We start from the raw sequence: 19,318 nt of genomic DNA on the forward strand, positions 1-19,318 counted from the left end.
TTTGGCACTCCTCAAGCTGAGGTGGGGACTGTCCCACCCCAACCATAGTGCCTATAAATGGGAGCAGGGGTTCCCCTCAAGAAGTGCTGGTTACTGTTGCCAGGTGATGGGAAAATGGATGCTGGACAAATAGTAACTGTCCAGTAAGTATGCTCTGTCCAGTGTCCAGAGAGCCATGTGTCTGATACCACTGGGCCTCACAGTCCTAGGCTGTCCATAAACAAGTGTACACAGATTATCCTGAAACTCTCACCAACATGAAAATAGAGAAAAGAGTCATGGATAGGAAGGTATTATGAGTTCTAAACAGTCCCATCCCAATTCTGTTAAAGAAACAGCACCTTATGAACACCTAGAAAAATAGTGGAAGGAAATATGCTTAGGCATTAAGGATGATGATCTTGGGGTGGCAGAGTTCTCAACAGTTTTAATTTTCTCATTTACATGTTCTGTATTTAACCTCCTTTTTAGGATAAGGATGTATTACTTTTATACCTAGAATTATTTCCCCATATTCTAAGCGCACTGATCAATGGCAGACATTCAGCAAACCCCTTGTTTTCAGCTTAATCTTTTCCAAGGTGAATGTTTTAAAAATAAGCTTACTTTTCTAAATACATTCGTATATAAAAGATTTAGAGAATATTGAAAAATAGAGGAAAAAATTACCCAGTAGGCTATAAGATAACCTTTGAACAAATAATTTTCATTATAATAAGTTTCCCTTGAATAAATGTATACACATGCACACACACAAATATGTGTGTGCGTATGTATCCATATATAAAATATATGTTTGAATAGTTATAACACTGGATATACTCTTTGATATACTATACACTTAATATAAAACAGTATACGCATTTCTTGATGGCATTAAGAATATATTAGTAAACATCATTTATTGTTTATATGTATTACAATTAAGCAAAAAAATTGAAATTACTAGTGACAGCCACCATTAAAATTTTGTTGTAGTTTTCAAAAGATTTTCCTTGATGCAAATATATATTTTTATAATTAGAGTGGTATTCTGCTATATGTAAGGTAGTCTAACCTTTTTTAAGTTAAAAATATAGAGAGGGCATTCTTCTCTATCAAGGAATTTTCCATTGATAGCATTATTATTTTTACTTTTAAATGAATTTTGGTGTTTGGTATAGTTTTAGATATACCCCATACCCAATTTTACCTATTACTAATATTTTACATTAGTATGGTACATTTATTACAATTGATGAACTTGTATTGATACATTATTATTAACTCCAGTACATAGTTTATTCAGTAATTGTTATTTTTTGTTTGTTTGTTTTTAGCTAATATCCTTCTTCTGATCTTCTGATCCAGGATCCTACCCAGGGTACCATGTTACATTTAGTTGTCATGTCTGCTTAGGTTCTTTTTGGCTGTGATAGTTTCTGATACTTTGCTTGTTTTTGATGACCTTGACAGTTCTGAGGGATTGTAGTCATGCATTTTGCAGAATGTCCCTTTATTGGGATTGGCTTCATGTTTTTCTCATGATTAGACTGGAATTATGGGTTTTTGGTGGAAGACCACAGAAGTAAACTGCCATTTTTATCACACCATATCAAGGTTACATACTATCAAACTGATTTATCACTGTTGACCTTGGCTAAGGTAGTGTTTATCAGATTTTCCATTGTAAAATTACTCTTTTAATTTCCCTTTTTCCATACTGTGCTCTTTGGAAAGAAGTCACTATGCTCAGCCCACACTTAAGAAGTGAGAAGTTAAATAGTGTAATTTTTAGTAACTGCATCTTATTATGTCATATGGATGTGACATATGAATATAACATAATTTACTTAACCAATTTCCTTTTACTGAACATCTCAGTTGTTTCTTTTTTTTTTACTAGTATAAATGACACATCAATGGACAACCTTTTATATAGATCTTTAAATACTTATCTGACTTTTATAATAACTACTTGAAGTAGGATTGCCAGATCAAAGTGTATATACATTTTTAGGATGTTTTATAGTTATTGCTAAATTGCTTTCTAAAGACATTGTAGCACTGTTCATTATCAATATCAATTTATAGTTATGGCTATTTAACCGCATGTACTGCAACTTGAAGTATTACTGCTATTTTTAATTATCACTCATATGACTAGCAAATATCTCTATTTAATTTTCATTTTAAAACTCTAGAGATTTTACTTTTTTCATGTTTATCAGCCATTTCCACTTTTTTTGGCCAACTCTCAATTGCTGTGTTCAGTGAATTTCGGGGCTCTTAAAGTCCTTTTCAATGGCTGCAAAATATTCCATTGCATGGGCATACCATAGTTATTGATTTCTGCATTCATATTGAATAGCATTTTGGTACTTTGCAATTTTGTCTATTATACATATGTGATGAGCATCTTCTTGCACAAAGCAACTTTTCCTTCTTTAGGATAAATTCCCTGAAGAAAGATTACTATGTCATCTAAAAAAGACTGAAATTGAATTATTTGAATACCTATAGGGAAGCTTGCTGAGTGGAGATAGAAGACGTCGATTCAATCATTCGTTTGCTTGGACAGGGCTTTAAAGAGAGCTGACTCGTGAAGGGCTTCCCATTCTTTGCACTGCCGCGATCATTACTGTCTGACACTGTTTCTTCATAGTGTGTCTCATCTGTTAGGTCTTACCTTGTACCAGTAGTAGCATGGATCCTACTACTTTATTTTAAAAAGGAGAGCTTAAACTCTCTTCCTTTGAATCTTGTGGGGTTGTTGGTTTGGTTCCTTGCCCAGGTTGCTTTCAAAAGCAGCCCTCATCTTTCTGCTCTGTGACACAGGAACTGTCTCTGGATGACTCCCCTGCTACCCTTTTGCCTCCAGCCTTCACCTAGCAGGCCAGACATGTTTTCAGATTCTTTCAGGTGACCTGGGGTTTTGGAGACATTGCCTACATCTCCACCCTCCAGTTAGGTGTGGTAGCTGCTTCTTGCTTTTGCTCCTCTCTGACTTGCTTCCCTTTTCCCTCTTTGGCTTCTCTCATGGAATCGGTTTCCTGTAATAAACTCCTTCTGTTTTCAAATGTTTGCAGTGGCTTCTGTTTTTTTGGGGGGACCCTGACTAATACACTTGAGGGTATTGCATTAGTTTCCCGAGGCTGCCATGAAGAAGTACCACAAACTGATGGCAACAGACGACAGAAATGTATTCCCTCATCGTTCTGGAATCCAGGAGCCTAAAATCAAGGTATCAGCAGAGTTGGTGTAAGAACTGGTTTCCCTCAGTCCCAGGAACAGATAGGCAGAGTCACCAAGGCTGCAACAGACAAAGGAGTTTATTTTCTAGCCCAGGCTAGGGTCCAAGGCTCAGAGCACCAGCGCAGTGGTCTCTCCACGAGCCCGGACCCCGCCCTGGGGTGGAAACAAAGCTTTTATACTTATCGATAGGTTACATGTATCGGGCACACCCCCCACCCCCCTTTTAGTTCATTTGTTCCCTCAAAAGTGGCCGATAGCTTTGGCTCCTGATTGGCCAGTTTCCAAGCCGGGGCTTTGGCTCCTAATTGGCCAGTTTCCAAGCCAGGGCCCTCAGTTGTTACCAGCGGCATTCCGGGGAGGGGGAGGGCCTGCGTTGGGGAAACCAAAACTTAGGCCTTTTCTAAGAGGTCCAGTCTGTCATGGAGTTACTCCTGTTTTCCTTCCTGCTCTACATTGGTTCCTTCTGGAGGTGTCTGAAGGAGTCTGTTCCATGCTTTTCCTACCTTCTAGGGGTAGCCAACAATCTCCGGCACTCCGCGGTGTATGGATGCATTGCTCCAATCTCTATAACTGTTGTCAGATGGTGTTCTTCTCTGTGTTCTTCTCTTCTCTGTGTGTCTGTGTCCAAATTTCCCTCTTTTAAAGCGACACCAGCTATTGGATTATAGCCCATTCTAATCCATTATGATCTCATTTTAACTTGCTGACATCTGCAAAGACTCTATTTCTAAACAAAGTTGCATTTACAGGTTCTGGGTGAACATAAATTGGGGGGGAGGCACTATTCAACCCAATACAGTAATGTCTTAATTTGAGTGTTTCACTCAAAGACCATGCCGGAGGTGAGCATTAGAGGTAATCAATTTATTTGAGAGGTGATTCCAAGGGACTGGAGTGAGGGAGTAGGAAGAATGAGGCCGGAAAAGCAGAGCTAACCAAAAGTGCATTCCCAGCTGTTTATTGCTGTGGGAACCAGAGCTGAATTCTGCTGGGGGCTCTTTGAGGATCCATAAAGAATGGATGTCAGCATTGTCTTTCTGAAATTCAGGAAGCTGGGTCATTTGTCTGCCACTTCCCATCCCTAATTGGTTGAATATTGTCTCTGAGGGGGTTAACTCTTCTGCACTTCAGGGCTGAGCTTGCTCTTGGAGCAAATTCCTCCAGCTTTAGAGAGTGCCTTGAGGCAGAAAAGCTGAGAGATGCTTGGGTGCCTTCGAACTTGAGATGCAGCTCAAGCCACACAAGCCACAGGTGGGCTGACGTGGCGTGGTGCAAGCAAACTAGTATCTACTACCAGGGTTGTATTTGACCAAACTTGCTGTGCAGTCTGGCCCATGTCTTGAGGATTAGGTGAAATCTCTTCAATCAGTTTGTTCAAATCTCTCCTTTTCCTTTGTCACTGCCTCAACTTTCTGAAGGGGGGAGGTCTCTTCACTGGGGCTCCTGCCTCTCCCATTCACTCTTTCCTGGGTGGCAGCTCTCTTCTGCATTTGCAGAGGGAAGGAAGGAAGACTTGACTCATTGGCTCTTAAGGGAAGTTGTTAATAGAAGCAAATCGTATTTCATGTTTCTTTTCTTTTTCTTTTTTACTTTACAGATTCTGTTCTTGACAGTACATATTATTTATTTGCCATATTATTGGTAGTGATGTTACCTCACTCATCTGATTTAGGATTTGTCATGGACCTTAGCTTGGTGGTTTTGTTTCTGGTCCAGCTTACCTAGTGGCTGGCTGATGGAAATGATGCTCTAAGGCAACTGGTTTGGGTCCATAACAGTTATGTGTGGTGCGCTAGATGGTGCACTCCATGTCTCTGAAGATAGGTACCAGGGAAAAATGATGCAATATAGCTTGTCATTTGGGATCAGGTTGGGGGGGGTCTGGTCTGATGGAGGTCACAGTGTCAAAAGAGCACAGTTCTCCAGAGCATGTGGGTTGGGATACCTTTTCTTTAATATTTTTAGGAGAGCTGGTGCCTGTAAGCTAGAGAACATCAGGGCTTGTAACATTTCTGCCTGGCCTACCTAAATATGTAACCAATAAGTAGCCAAAGATAAGATAATAGCAAAAAAAATTCTGTGACTTGATGACGTTAAGAATGTTGATTGAAATGAAATACAGTGACAAGTGCAAGAAAAAATTAAAAATATACCTTGGAAACAGTACATGGCTAATCAGTTTGTTGAAAAGTGGGAAAACAAGTACTTTATATTATAGTAGTAACTAAAATTTGTTGTACTCTTATGTTTTTAAGTGCTTTATGTTCTTTATATGGTAGAATCCTCCCAACAATTATGTAAGGTATTGATACTATCTCTTGGGAACTAAAATAAAATTCTAAGCCCCCCACTGACTGAACAGACCCCCTCTGAGCCAAGGGGACCCCAGAGAAACTGTAATACTGAATTCCCAGCCATGACAGGATGGGAGGTCCGACTTGCCTCATTAAACTTCCTCCCTTGCTAACGGCCATCAGGCTTTTTTCCTAAGGGCTAAACAGAAACCAGTCTCATGATCCAGACTAGCATTCTTCCTTGAGAGGAGAACACCAATCATGGAGTCTTCAGAGCATGTGCAGAGAAGGTTTTCATGTCCTTGTTTCGCCTTTTGACATCCAGAGGGCAGCCAGTTCTGAACATGGACCCCATGGAGGGGCATAAAACTTGACTGTGCATATAAATGTTTCTTCTTTCATAAATATTTATGACTCCTCCTATAGCTTGTTAAATATGTATGTTTGGCCATGTCGCTCAGCATGAATTCCGGTTTCCATCATCCATCCCTCTGAGCTCCCATCTCTGGGTTCTGGCTGGAGCTCTGCTTCCCGGCCTGTCAGAATGCCCCCACAGACTGCGACCGTTTGTGAGAAATAAAGTTCTCCTTTCCAGATGTATGAACTGTCAATGGAAAAGAAGATAAACTCTGTAAAGTAATTTAAGGAGGCTTATTCTGAGCCAAATTTGAGGACCATGGCCCAGAGTGACGCCCAAGAAGCCTTGAGCAAGTTGACTTGCTGTGGCTGGGTTACAGTTTGGTTTTATGCATTTTGGGGAGACAGAAATTACAGGCAAAGTCATACATCAATACATGGACGGCATACATTGGTTTGGCCTCCAAATGTGGGACATCTCAAAGTGGGGGCTTACAAGTGACAGGTAGATTTAGGGATTCTTTAGTTGACAATTGGCTGAAAGAATTAGGCTTTGTACAAAAGACTAGGAATCAGCAGAAAGGAATGCTTGAGTTCAGATAAGGGTCTTCTAGCTTTTATGTGATGCTATACCAGAATCAGGTTGGGAAGTAAACACATCATAAAAAACCTGTTTACTGAGATTTTATCATTTGTAGGCCGTGACTCACCAGGCTCCCTTAGAAAGGAATTTTTTGGGCAAAGAAAAAGATCAGAGTTCAGTCCTCAGAGCCTTGTCATTTTCTTCAGTTAACACTCTATTTTTAGACAAAAAAGTTGTGGTTCAGAGAAGTTAAGTAACTTACTCAATCTCACACAGTGAGGAGGAAGCAGCCAGGGTTTGAGCACCATAGAAGATTCCAGGGCATCTAATGTTAACTACTGTAGAGACCAAGGCCATTGGCCTGCAAAGGTTCACTGAAAAATCACTGACATGAGGCAGATTGATTAACTGGAGAAAAAGACATATAAATGTTATTTATTGTGTATCACAGGAAACTTCAGAATGAACATTCAGCTCCTCAGTGAGGTACAGAGGTTTTTAAAGAATGGGGGCTTGGATTGTAGCCCAGTAGGTTTTTGGAGGCAAGACAGGTTATGGCAGTGAGAAGGGAAAGCCTCACAGTGAGAAGGGAATGCCACGCAGGTAAAGCCTCACAGGTAGCAGCCCTGAGAGAGAGCAGATGGTAAATGTTTCTTTTCAGAGCTTTACAGTTTCAGACTGTCAGTTAGTCTTTCGTAGCTTGCGGAAGGAAAGACTAACTGGCTGCATTAGTGGAGATTCTCTACAAAGGCAAGTTTCCTCTCACAAAAGACAGCCTTATAAATATTACTTCTCTGGCAGCCATCCCAAAATATGTCAAAGGAATATATTTTGGGGTAAAATATTTTTAGTTTCCTACACCACTATACTATTAAATTCCATGGAATCTGGAAAAAAGAAGGTCAAAGAGTGAGACTTTTTCTATAACTCTGAATGAGGTCAGTGGAGGTCTCTTAGCAGAGAAAGATATCAGAGAAAAGTGTCCGACAGCCTTATCTACATGTCCACTAAAGTCACAGGACACCTTTGACCTGCATGTCCATTTCCCCAATAGCCACCGCCCTCCCCACTGGCAGAGGAAGAATGCCACCTGGGCCTGGGGTCTCTAGAGCCCAGGCTTCTCACTGAAACCCAGCCTGGCTGACAGGCAGGATCTCTCCAGATAAATAAATCATAATGTCACTATGAGGAGGTGTTGCTGCAATTGTCTATAATGTGTCAGCCTGGCTGTTGAAAACTCTAGTCCCAAAGCCTTGTCATGCCCAATAAGTTACGTCCAGAACAGGATAGATAGAACTAAAAGATCAGCACTAGCTAATTTAATTTTGTTTTTTTATTATAGATTTCTTTCTTCCCTCCCTACATTATTTCATTTCTTCCTTACCTCATTCATTTAGTCAACATCATTTTTTTTTTCAAGTATGAACTACGTATGTGTTCACAGTTGGAAACTTTATTTACTCAGCTTTCCAGTTTTGTAGCTGCTGCGTATGACTTGCAAAATATGTTGGGGGGAAAAGTGGTACGTAATGTTGTGCTTACATCTCTGGGCTTTCCTCTGCTCTGGGCTCCCGGCCACACATGTCTTTATTTCTTTAGTACTCTTTGATGCATGTAATAGATGTTTAAATATTTTTTCCAACTTTTCTAAATGATATCAATGGTAATTTTTGTTCAAAATAATCTTTAGACTGTATAATTGTGTATGTGGTGTGTGCATACAAAATGCATGTTAGGTTTCTTTCAACTTATGAGTATGATTTAAATTTCTTTCTTTCTAAGGGATGGGGCAACAGGGAGTATAGATGTTACTATGTTTGGAGGATTCCAACGGGATTTACATACCTTACCTCATTTAATCCCCATAACCTTGATGGGAGCCATAATTAGTAATTTATCTGTCAAATTTCCATTTTACAGGTAGGAAACAGGATCAGACACATGGAGAAATTTATTCAAGGTCACATATGGTTAGGGTGAGTGGGAGATGGCTAAGCTGAGAAGTTTCCATCCCACCATTCAGCTCACCAGGGGTTACTAAAGAGTGGGTTACTGATAAGCCCAGGGGATTCCACTCCAGGGAGTTTTCTGAGCAGAGGCTAGAAAGGCATCATGGGGTGGGTGTCAGATGACCTTGAAGGCCTTTGACTGTGAGCAGTTCTGGAGAGGACACTTATTGCCTGGCTGAAAGAGCCGACTCAGGCATCGGGTGGTCTGGGCAGAGCCCTGGCTCTGTGGCCAACTGGCTGTTTGGTGTTGGGCCAGGCATTTCAGCTTCCTGGGCTTCTGTTTCTTCTTTCACTAAAGGATACTCTGGGCCTATGGCACTCATTTTCTACATTCTATTCACAAATCTGAAACCACCATTTATAAAATTAACAAAGGGCCATAAGGGGGGAAATGTGCTAGGGGCCTGAACTCTGCACAGTTATGGGCACAGTTAGAAAATATATGTAACCAGCCATTGTTCCTTAGCTTGCTCTCCTACAATTGCTTAATGGTCATAAAGTTTCTTGACCTTCTTCATTGCTCCCGTAGATCCCTTGTGAAACGTAAGGCTGGTCTTTGTGACTATCTTCTAGACCCTGGCTTTTGGTGGACCAACTAACCCAGTAAGACCAGTGGCCCATACCAAGGAACCCACACAACTGGTCTTGTGACCTGGGAACTTATGAGTGCAAGAAGACAATTTCTGCTTTCCAACCCTATGAGTTCATCCCGAGCCAGTCAGAAGACCCAGTTCCCCAGCTCTTTGCCTTTCAAACCAGTTTTAAAAACCTTGGCCCATGAATTCTTGAGGACATGGATTTGAGAAATTTCTCTTGTCTCTTTGCATGGTGCTCTGCGATATTAAGCTCTTTCTCCACTGTAACCCTTGCTGTCTCAGGGCATTAGCTTCCTCTTGAGCAGTGGGCAAGGAACCTAGTTTGGAAGTAACAAATCCATTCCTCTAAGTAAGTGCAACGTGTAAGCTGAAAATGTATGAAGTTTGTAGCCTTTTGAAAAATATGATTTTTCTTTTTGGTCTCCGCATTTCTTTCTCTTGTTCTGTGCAGAAAATCAAGTTCTTATTATTTTTCTGCCTCATCAATTTATTTTCTGGGCCAGAACCAGAAGCAGTGTGCTATCAGGTGCTCTTCTTGTGTTGTTTAATGCCCAGAAGATGATGTTATAGGGTGCCTTTAAGGGCAAAGAGATGAAGGGGCAGTGCTTTGAGGATGTCATGATCACAGAGAGAGATGCTTCCCCCAAGTTAGGAGAGTGTGTATGAGTGGGGCGGGAAGAGGGAAGTGTGGACTTGTGCCTGAAGTCCCTGCTTTGCCCTGCAGCTGTGCCCATATTGGACAAGGACCCTGAGTGCCTGTGTCTCTGGTACACCTGGCAAGGCTGGCATGGCGTGCAGCGATCTAGTCAGCAGTTGAGCATGATGCCTTGAAGACTAGAGGATTTTCCTCCATTGTCCAGGTACCATGTATGCCTCCCTAATTTGGTCTGATTTTGGATGTGGCCAGGTCTCAGTAATAGCTGGAATTAAATTTCAGACATGCTTACTGTCTGACACAGTTAGATTTAGGGGACATAAGGCATTTTTGTCATATCTGAGTTTGTGTTCTGAGGTTCACCGCATGTGAATCAGATCAAGATGGACCTGTACAGGCTGCCTGTCCCTGCTACCATCTTCCACCCAGCCTGACGGGAAGGGGATTTTCCAAGCACTGACAGGACTAGAAAATCTCTAGATCATTCTGAACCTTATAACTTGCTATTCTCTGATCTAATGTGATAACAGACAGAAAACCTATAGCATGTAACATAAATACAATTCAAATGAATATTATCATTTTCAAAACAAGATGCTTTTGCTTCTTGTGGATTTCAAACCCAGATCCAGGCCAAGCAATAACCCAGGAAAAGTGACCTGGCAAATGGAGAAATTCCATGATGACTGGGGTGCTCTGCTGTATCCCCACTACCTAGCACACAGTATTTGCCCAGTAAGTATTGATGTATCGGTTGATAGCAAAATGGTACTTCCAGGTTCTGCTGCAGAGAGGTGGTGTCTCACTTAAAAGGTCATTATAGCCCAGGGGTGACCCAGGGAGTCCTAGCTCAAAGACCAGCCTGTCAGCAGTGACCCAAAGGGACAGGCTGAAAGGCATCAGCCGTGGAGCACTGAGCTCAGGAGGGACACTTATCTGCATGAGAAGGGCTGACATGGCCCTGCCCAGGTGAAAGGTGTGGCCTAGAGTTCACGGACATGTCCTGTATTCTTTGTCCTGTGTGGACAGGGCGGAAGGTGGGCTAGTAGCCAACATCCACCTGGGATGAACAGCATGGAAGAGAAGGTCTGCTGTGATGCTCGCGGGGCTCTGAGGACCTTGGACGGTGGGAGGCAGGGACAGGCTGGCTCAGACTAGGATGGAAGAGTGCCCTCAAGGTCATTTGGGGCTGTAGGAAGACGGGCTGTAGCAAACCAGAGGTTGCCCAGGCTCTGGACCCAAGACAGGGCTGCAAAAAGCACTGAAGCTGGGTCTGAGGGTAATGAAGGGCCTTCTTGAAACTTCCTGGGCTTCCAAGCTGCTGGCTACTCTGATTTGTACAGGGAGCCCTGCATAGGGTGGGTCACATCTTTCCAAAAGACTCCTGTCCATTTCTGGCAGAGTGGGGCAGTGGTCCCTACCCTGGAGCTTCTTAGGTAGTTCCCCTCCTAAATCTGGGTTCTTTTATACTGGCACTGAGGGAGGGGTTAGGGGTGTTGTGTGGAATGAGGTAGGAGGGCAGTAGGGATGAGGTAAGAGGTTTATCTGAGAGGGTCATTTTTTCCTGTGAAGGTGTCTCCCTTTTCCTTGTGGAGCTTACAGTCTGCCTGGCAGGGGGAGCCGGCACTGGGAGGTGTGTTTGGAAGAAGCTGGGTATCAACACAGCATGATTCTAGAGGTGGAAGGTGTGGTACACAGGAGGGGGAAGTAGATGGTGGCTGGACACACGGTTGGCACCTATTGAATGTTGGTTTGGTGAATAAAGGAGCAATTGATCACTTCCACTCTGGAGAGAGGTTATTACGTCCCTAGCGCTCTCCCCTCTGCTCCCTCTGCCCGGTGCACATCTGGCCTCTGCCCTGGAGAAGAAGGATGGCTCAATCCTGGAGGCACCTCAGTCTGGTCCCTCAGTTTGTTCTTTCTTTCATTGTTCTTTTTATCCCAGCACAGAAAGCTTGAGATCTTGTTGTTGATACATGGGGGTTTCCCATTCTTTTTTCCAAGGAGACAATGCCCTGGGCCAGGTTCTTATACACAAGTGGGTCCCTAGAGTCATGCTGTGGGCAGAGAGAGGAAGAACTGAGTTGGCCTCCTCCTGGTCCTGCCCTGCCTGTCTCCCCAGCTGGGTCACCACTTTGCGTGGGGGATTGGGAGTGGCAAGGGGAGAGGGAAGAGGAGACAGCACAAAGCAGCAGAACTGTGTCATTGGCCTGCCTAGCACAGAGCTGGTGCCTGTGAACGAAGTCAGTGAATAAACAAGAAACCAGCCTTCCCATTTAGCTAGGGTACATTTATTCAGCTGCTGGCACCTCCCTCCTGCAGTGTAAATGTGGACTCAGGTCCAGAGAACTTGGTCAGTCACAGAGGGGGCTTAGTCTGCTTCCTGCAGTTGGCGGCTTTTCATGATTTTCTTTATCCAGGGTAGGAAACTCGAGACCCTGGTACAGACACGTGGAGGCATCCCATTGCCTTTTCCATGGGAGATGATGCCCTGGGCCACATTGTCACACATGAGAGGGCCTCCAGAGTCCCCCTGTGAACAGAGGGGAAGGACTAAGCTGGTGCTCCCTGGTTCCTGCCATTTCAAGCCCCCTCTCAGGGAAGGTGTACTTGCATGGCCACCATGTGGAAAGCAGAGGGCAGGACAGGCCCCGGGGCCTCTTAGCTGCTAAGCTGTGACCCTGGATGTTGTTGCTGCTTCACCTCACCCCAGAGGCCAGCCTGGGTCCTCTCCCCCAGGCCCTGGGGTCCTCTCCTTATAAAGGTGTGTGGAACCATTGCCTCCAGCTCACTGCTTAAGGACCAGAGGCAGGCAAGTGAGGCTGACACCTAGGAGGATGAGCCATTTAGCCATATGGGGTGCCAGCTCCAAGGAGCCACCTGGCTATAATTACTGCAACCCCAGGAAGCACAGTTTTTTTAGTACCTGTGACCTGTGGTGGGGTGGAGTGTTGCAAATTCATCCTTCCTGAGAGCACCATTCGCCAGAGATACCTTAGTAAGCGTGCAGAGGACCAGCTTGGGCTGCTCCCCTCTTCTCTTTCCAAGAGAAAGATCACGGCCTAGTGGGTGAGGGTGTCCCCCACTGCTTGGGTGTCCAGGTCCCTGATCTTCCCCAAACTTCCTTCTCCCCAGAGCCTAGGCAGCAGATGCATAGTCTCACCTTAAAGGAAGACTTCTTTATCTTTGGGTCCCCCACACAAATCTCGATGGCCTTCTTGTAACGGTAGGGGGGCTTGGAAAGCGATTCGCACGTCTTGTCCTGCTGCACGGTCAGCATCACCTCCTGCAGTGTGTCTGAGCCTTTGCCCTCCGGGGAAGTCCGGCCCCAGCCGGCCACAGTGCATTTCTTCCCTGGCCTCACCCGGGCTTTGCCAACAGGCAGCTTGAGGGGCCCCACGGCTGCAGTCCACCTGGCCTTTGTCTCCAGCTGGTGGGGAAGAGGAAAGAAAGCCCAGATCAGCCAGTGGCCTCCTGGGTCTGGGTGCTGTGCCGGGGCTGAGCTGTCTCCCCTCTCCTCTGAGGCCAAGCAGGATGGAAAAGAGGGAAGAAGAGACAGTGTCATGGCCAGAGGGGCAACTGGACCAGCAGAGCGAGAGCAGCAGGACTTTGCCTCACCTGCAGCAGCATGATGTCATTGGAGTAGTCGGTAGAACTATATGCTGGGTGGGGGGTGGCTCTTTTCACACGGATGACCTGCTGGGTCTTCTCCTGCATTGCGATGTTGTGGGCCCCCAGGGTGACGTTTATGGAGCTGCACAGACAGCAGAGAGGGGCTGCGGGTGTGTGGAGTCACAGGGGTACAGCCCAAGTTCTGTGAAGAGCAGGTGACAGCCAGGGCAGGGCAGGGCTGCAGCTGAGGGGAAACTGAGGGGATGGGGGGGCCCCAGGAGGTGGCATTCTGCTAATTGCACCAGTGGTTCTCAGGGGTCAGCTCCCCCTGGGAAAGCAGGTGAGACTGCTTTAGGTTCCATTCCTATGCCGAAGCATGTCCCCTGCTCTGAATATGACAGGTGTGATCACTCTGGTCTTTTCTTACCTCAGCAGCGCCTCTGACACTAACCTTCCTCTTCCCCCATGGGACTTATTCGCCCTCTTTCTCCAAGAAGCCCTCCTGGCACATGTGTTCAGACAGGGTCTCTGTGGAGCATTTCCAGGAGGGCATGGAAATTTCCTCCTCACCTTCCCCAACAGTGAGCGGCTGTCAGCACGAAGTCTTCTCGTATCAGGAAACCGCCACATATCTTCTCAGTTCCACGGTGCCAGATCTGAAGATAGGCCATGTAGGGGCGGGAGTGGGGCCTGGCCTCATGGCCCCCGATGATCTCATCTGAAAGAAAAATGTCTCTGCTTGTGCGCACCCTCTGAGGCCATGGGCTGGGGATCTGCTTAATGGCTCCAGAAGGGCTGGGCATTTGGGAGCCTGGGGCAGCCTGGAGTTAAGAGGGGGCTGGGGAGAGGGGCTTCACCTTCCTCCTCTGAAAAAGGGAAGAACAGCTGGCCTTGGTCTATAAATCTTTCTTCCACACATAGCTAGAGGTCAGCATACCTCATAGAGACAATGAAATCCCAGCGGCTCCTGATAATTCCCTCCTGACTTTTCTTCCAAGTGAGTTCGCAAGACCCTGATGAGTCCTGTGATAGCTAGGATAGTGCTGCCATCTAATGGCCAGGATGTAAGTTTAGGGATCTAGATACTGTCATGACTTAGTTCCGAGGGCCTGACATGCAGTGGGTGCTCAATGAATGTTTGTTGCCTGTATGAAGGAATGGCTCTAGTTAGCCTCTCTATGAGAGTTGGTAGGGCAGTGCTGGTGGGATTCTGGAAAGCAGAGAAACTGGGATCTGCCACAATGGCTCATCCTTGGGAAGAGGGGAGGCACCCAAGGCCTGGGAAGAAAGGCAGAGTTGGAGAAAGGGACTGAGTGGCTTGAGACTAAGCAAAGACAAAATGGTATTCGGAGGACAGTGATTCCACCAATTCTGGGTCAGCTGACCTCTGGGCTTCTCTCTGACAGACAGTGAGGGAAGCATGTCTTTACCCCAGACACAGAAGCGGGGCCCACTCTACCCTCTCTAGGTGAATTTAATATTTTCTCATTCCCAGGTGCCTACCCTCTGCCATGCACTTCCAGGTGACAGGGGTGAGGCCTGGAGAGGGGATGGTACCCACTGGCTCTTCCTGAGAACAGTCTTTTGTCCTGGCATTCCTACTGAGAGCTTATCCAGCATCATACTTGGGGGGTCTGCAGAGGGACTGAAGCTGGGGTTCAGAACATCCCTGGTAGACAGAAGGATCAGGGAGGTGCAGAAGGGGCAGGAGATCTGTGGGATGGGCTTGGGCCTCTGAGTCTGGGCACAGTCACTTACCTGCCTCCGCCCCGGGGGGCATGAAGAAGGCCAACAGGAGCAGGAGCAGCTGCATCAGGAAGGCCGCCCAGGTCGAAGCTGCTGGTGTGCCTCCTTGCTCCCTTTTAGCCCCCAGGAAAGGAAGGAGGTGGGGTGGGCTCAGTGACCTCATGTTCGCTCTGGTTTTGTGGTGTTTCATCACAGAAGGTTTTCTATGAAAGCTCCTCACCCCCACTGCCTCTACCTGATAATGCCTTCTAGGTAGTTCTGTGAGAATCATGTGGTGACCACACCAGTACCCACAGCTGGTGACTCAGAGCGGACCATCTGTTCCAGCCCAAAGTGGGAACACAGTGTACGGGGTGGGGACTGTAGGATGTGGTATTGGCCAACAGAGGTACTGGAGCCCCCGAAACCTGAGTTCCCAGCGATAGAACCACCAGTGCCTCCATGGCCATGCTGCTAAGTACGACAGATGATTCCTTTGGCAGGTGTGTGTTTGGCCCTTCTCTTGTGCTGAACCAAGCATGTTAGAGATGTTTCTCCTCCCTTAGAGAGATGACCTCCGGTGGAGGAGACTCTGACAAGGTTGGGGAGGACCGTGATAGAGCAATCATGCATAGGTAGCTAACAGAGCATGGCCACTGTCTACTAGGCCCATCTAGCCACCCATTCATCATCATAGCTTCCTTCCTAGGGGACTTCTAACATCTCTTATTTAATTACAAATGCTCAGTGTGACAGAGTCCGCCTCTCTTCTCAATGCTTTTAACAAAACTCCCTCTCTTGACATTTATTGGCCCAAATTAACCATTCACTCTCTTGCTTTAGTATCTTTGAAAGCACCAGCTCCTTAAATGGAAAGAAAAGGTTAGAGGAGAACATAAAATCTTGAGGTCTCAGGCGCTGCCCTTCCCCACCACCTTCATTCCTGTTCCCCTCTCTTGGATTGGTTCTTCAAGAGTTAGGCTGTACCTCTAAACATCCTGACATAATATGTCAATTAGAATGAGAATGGAGAGAGTGGGAAGTTCAGGAGAAATTTTAACTTTAGTAACTTTTAGTCAAATGACCAAGGTTTTGTAGGAAAGTCACCACAAATCTAGAGGCAGTAATAAAAATTTAAATGAGATGAAACTTACTGAGCTGGCAGACATGCAGAAAAGATTAACTTGATACAAGTACTTTTCAAAGAAAGAACCCTACCCAGAAAAAGGCTCAGTGGAGAGACTAAATTGTCTTTCTAGATGGGACCAAAGGGACAAAGGAAGCCAAACTAAAATATGGTGAAGACCATCTGGGACTTCTAATTTTAAGAATCTGTGTCTAAGTAAAAATTTGTAAAAAATGTAACTGGAAAAGAAGATATGGTTAATCAGTGTGTTGAACAATTGAGAACATAATACCCAACATTACCATACCAGCTAATGTTTACTGATCACTGAACATAGTTCCTCACTCCAACCCTTGAGTCAGCTACTGATATTTCCTCTATTTCACAGATGAAAAAGCTAAGACACTGAGAAGGTAAGGGCCTTATCAACACATCACTCAGCTCATAGGAGTGAAGGGGGCACAGGGATTGGAAAGCAGGGGTCTGATTCCAGAGCTTGTGGTCTTAGCCACAGCTCTACAAACTTCATCATCTCCTACATTGTTCAAGGACTCTAGGTAAATGTTAAGGTAGTGCCGAAGAATAAAAGTTTTTGTCTCTGTCTCTGATATATGCTCTGATTCTCTTAGAGGGGAAAGGTACCTCAGTGGCTACAAATGGTGATGGAAAAGTCTATTTAGATCACACACTTCCTTTGTTTTTATTCTTTATTTCCCTGATGTTCTTTCTCAATATGTAAAAGAATTTCATGCCCGGCCCATGAGAGGCAATCCCCTTAGATCTTAGCCTCTCATGGAACCACATCTAGTCCCTGCTGGAAGTGGGCAGGGCCAGACCTCGTGGGTAAAAGAGAATGTGGCAGTGATATGACATTCCCACACTTAGATGTGGCATTTGAGTCTGCTGTTGTAACCTGATTTCCCTGAGCTTGAGCATTCATTTAAGCCGTGGCAAAACCAGAACCTACAGGCATAAGGGGCCCAAACTTGATACTAGCTGAACTAGCTGATTTTATTTGACTATGAGATACAGCTATGTTCTGAGAAGAAATTCCTGTCTCAGTTAGGAGTTATATCTACATTCCTATTGGGCTGGGATGCTAGTCAGAACTTCTGGGGTGTATATATGACATAAAAAACAATTGTGAGGGAAAAACCTATCAGTAAAGGAGAACCTAGGTTGTATAGAATAAGGGGAATGTGGTACTTTCATTTTGCCTCTGTAGTAATAAGGATGGGGAGAGAAAATTGTTTATAGGAAAGATATATATGTCTTAGCCTTCCAAAGTTTTGATATCCACTGGAATACCCTTTAATTTTCCCTTGTTGCCTATTCTAATCATTGCCCAGCCAGCACCACCAATAAAAAAAGTATGGAGAAGAACAAGGTCTGGATGTTGGATTGGGATAATTCAGTAAAACTCTGGCGTGGGTAAATGTCTGGGGTGGGTAGAAAGAGGACCACAGAGGAGAGGAGAGGAGAGGAAAGGAGAAGTGGGTTGGGGTGAGAACAGTGTACCCACTCCAACAAAACTGGGAGCAAGTGTAACAATACAGACTCAGAAAAATAATTAGGTGTTGACCACACTTCTGGGTGGGAGTGAGCTGAAAGGGAGCAATGTTCTGGGTTGCAGTGTCACCTCCGATGTGATCTTGGATCACTCTCAAGACCCTCCACCTGCAGACTTTTATATACCCGGAACTTTACCCACCAAGGCCACTTCTCTTTTCTCAAACATTGTATTTCCACAGGGCCCAGAGATTATACCTTAACCTTCTGGTGGGATGAGCTCTCTCTTACATGAGCCTCTTACTCAAAGGCTCATGCTGTGTGCGTTCTTATCACATCTGCACAGGATATGGCAAAGGGTTTGGTTTTGGCGAAATAAGAGGGGTGCTGCTGAGTCATTTACCAGAACCTCCAACATATTATTGCAAAACTGGTGGATCTTTCTCTTTTTCCTTCTATCTCAAAGTTCAGGGCAGGTATACTAAAAAGGTGTTACGTTTGGAAAGGAAACTCTACTTCATGCCTAAGCACTCTTCTGTCACATCCCCTATGTGTCCTCCAGTCTTGGTATGCCATTAGGTTGGTGCAAAAGTCATTGTGGTTTTGGACCGTGAATTTTAAATCATAATATTAATATCTCCCAGGTGTAGACACCCTCTGCTATTTAGTTTCTCTGTATCAGACCAAGAAGTCAGGAACAACATAGGAAAAATACACAAACAAAGCAGAAGATCTGGGCCATTCCATCCAGCCCTTTGAAGATTGCCCCATGAGAAATCAGGTATTGCAGAAACCTGCCGGGCTGCTGAGAGCATTTTACCAGTGGAAGGATGGGTACAACGGCAGGGGCAGGATGACTGGCTGTGGCACCAATGACTACATAATTCTCTCTGTATTCTCTATGCTGAATCATTTGCCAGAACCTCCAATATATGATTGCAAAACTCTAGATGTTTTTTATGTTCCTTGTCTCAGGTTTCTACTCCTGGAAGACTGTTGCTGGACAATGCTTAATTTACCAAGGCATTGAACTCCAGCCATGAGGCTTTGAGGAGTCAGATATCCAGCTCCCCTTGGCATCATGTGCTAAGACTTTGTGTGAGATGGGCATCTTAAATACCTGCATGCCACTCATAAATGGTACTCAATAACTCCTAAGAAAATAACGGGAACTGGGATCAGTGGGATTAGCGTAGGCTCACGTCCTTTGGCTTAGCTTCCTTCTATCCAGAAATCTCAGTTTTGCTTCAGTCCTCATAGGGGCGGGGAGATCAGGGTTTTTTCTTGTTCCTGCAGAGGTTATAACAGATAAGGGGAGGAAAGCCTTGTGCCAAGAGAGTGCCCACCCTGGGCCCTGCCAAGTGTCCCGGAGGAGAGCATCTTCACTGTGGAATGGGCTCCCAGCAGACTCATGTATGGAAAAGGTGAACTGGGGCACAGGTCATTACAGCTATTCTCAAATAATTTGAGGTTGTCATTTGGTAGCAGAATTAGCTGTTTTAAGCACGAATAGGGTGAAGGGGAAATCAGAGAGGCCATGCATGAGTGGGGTCAGTGGATGCACCTTCCTCTCAATTTTGCTGTTAACATAAAACTCTTTCAAAAAAGTCTTAAAACA

At 45.1% G+C, this 19,318-nt stretch overlaps 1 protein-coding gene across 1 annotated transcript; it reads right to left on the reverse strand.

Moving 5' to 3' along the window:
- Nucleotides 1-12,042: 12,042 nt before the first annotated feature.
- On the reverse strand, nucleotides 12,043-15,153 carry LOC138378518 (granzyme B-like). Its single transcript, XM_069463849.1, has 5 exons — nucleotides 15,099-15,153; nucleotides 13,911-14,058; nucleotides 13,347-13,482; nucleotides 12,892-13,158; nucleotides 12,043-12,261 (listed from the first exon to the last, which is right to left on the reverse strand). The coding sequence occupies exons 1-5, from the start codon at nucleotides 15,151-15,153 to the stop codon at nucleotides 12,100-12,102; spliced, it is 768 nt and encodes a 255-aa protein (XP_069319950.1). The 3' UTR covers nucleotides 12,043-12,099.
- Between the last annotated feature and the right edge of the window lie 4,165 nt (nucleotides 15,154-19,318).

This window comes from Eulemur rufifrons, chromosome 2, assembly GCF_041146395.1.
Source record: "Eulemur rufifrons isolate Redbay chromosome 2, OSU_ERuf_1, whole genome shotgun sequence".
Classification (NCBI taxonomy): Eukaryota; Metazoa; Chordata; class Mammalia; order Primates; family Lemuridae; genus Eulemur; species Eulemur rufifrons.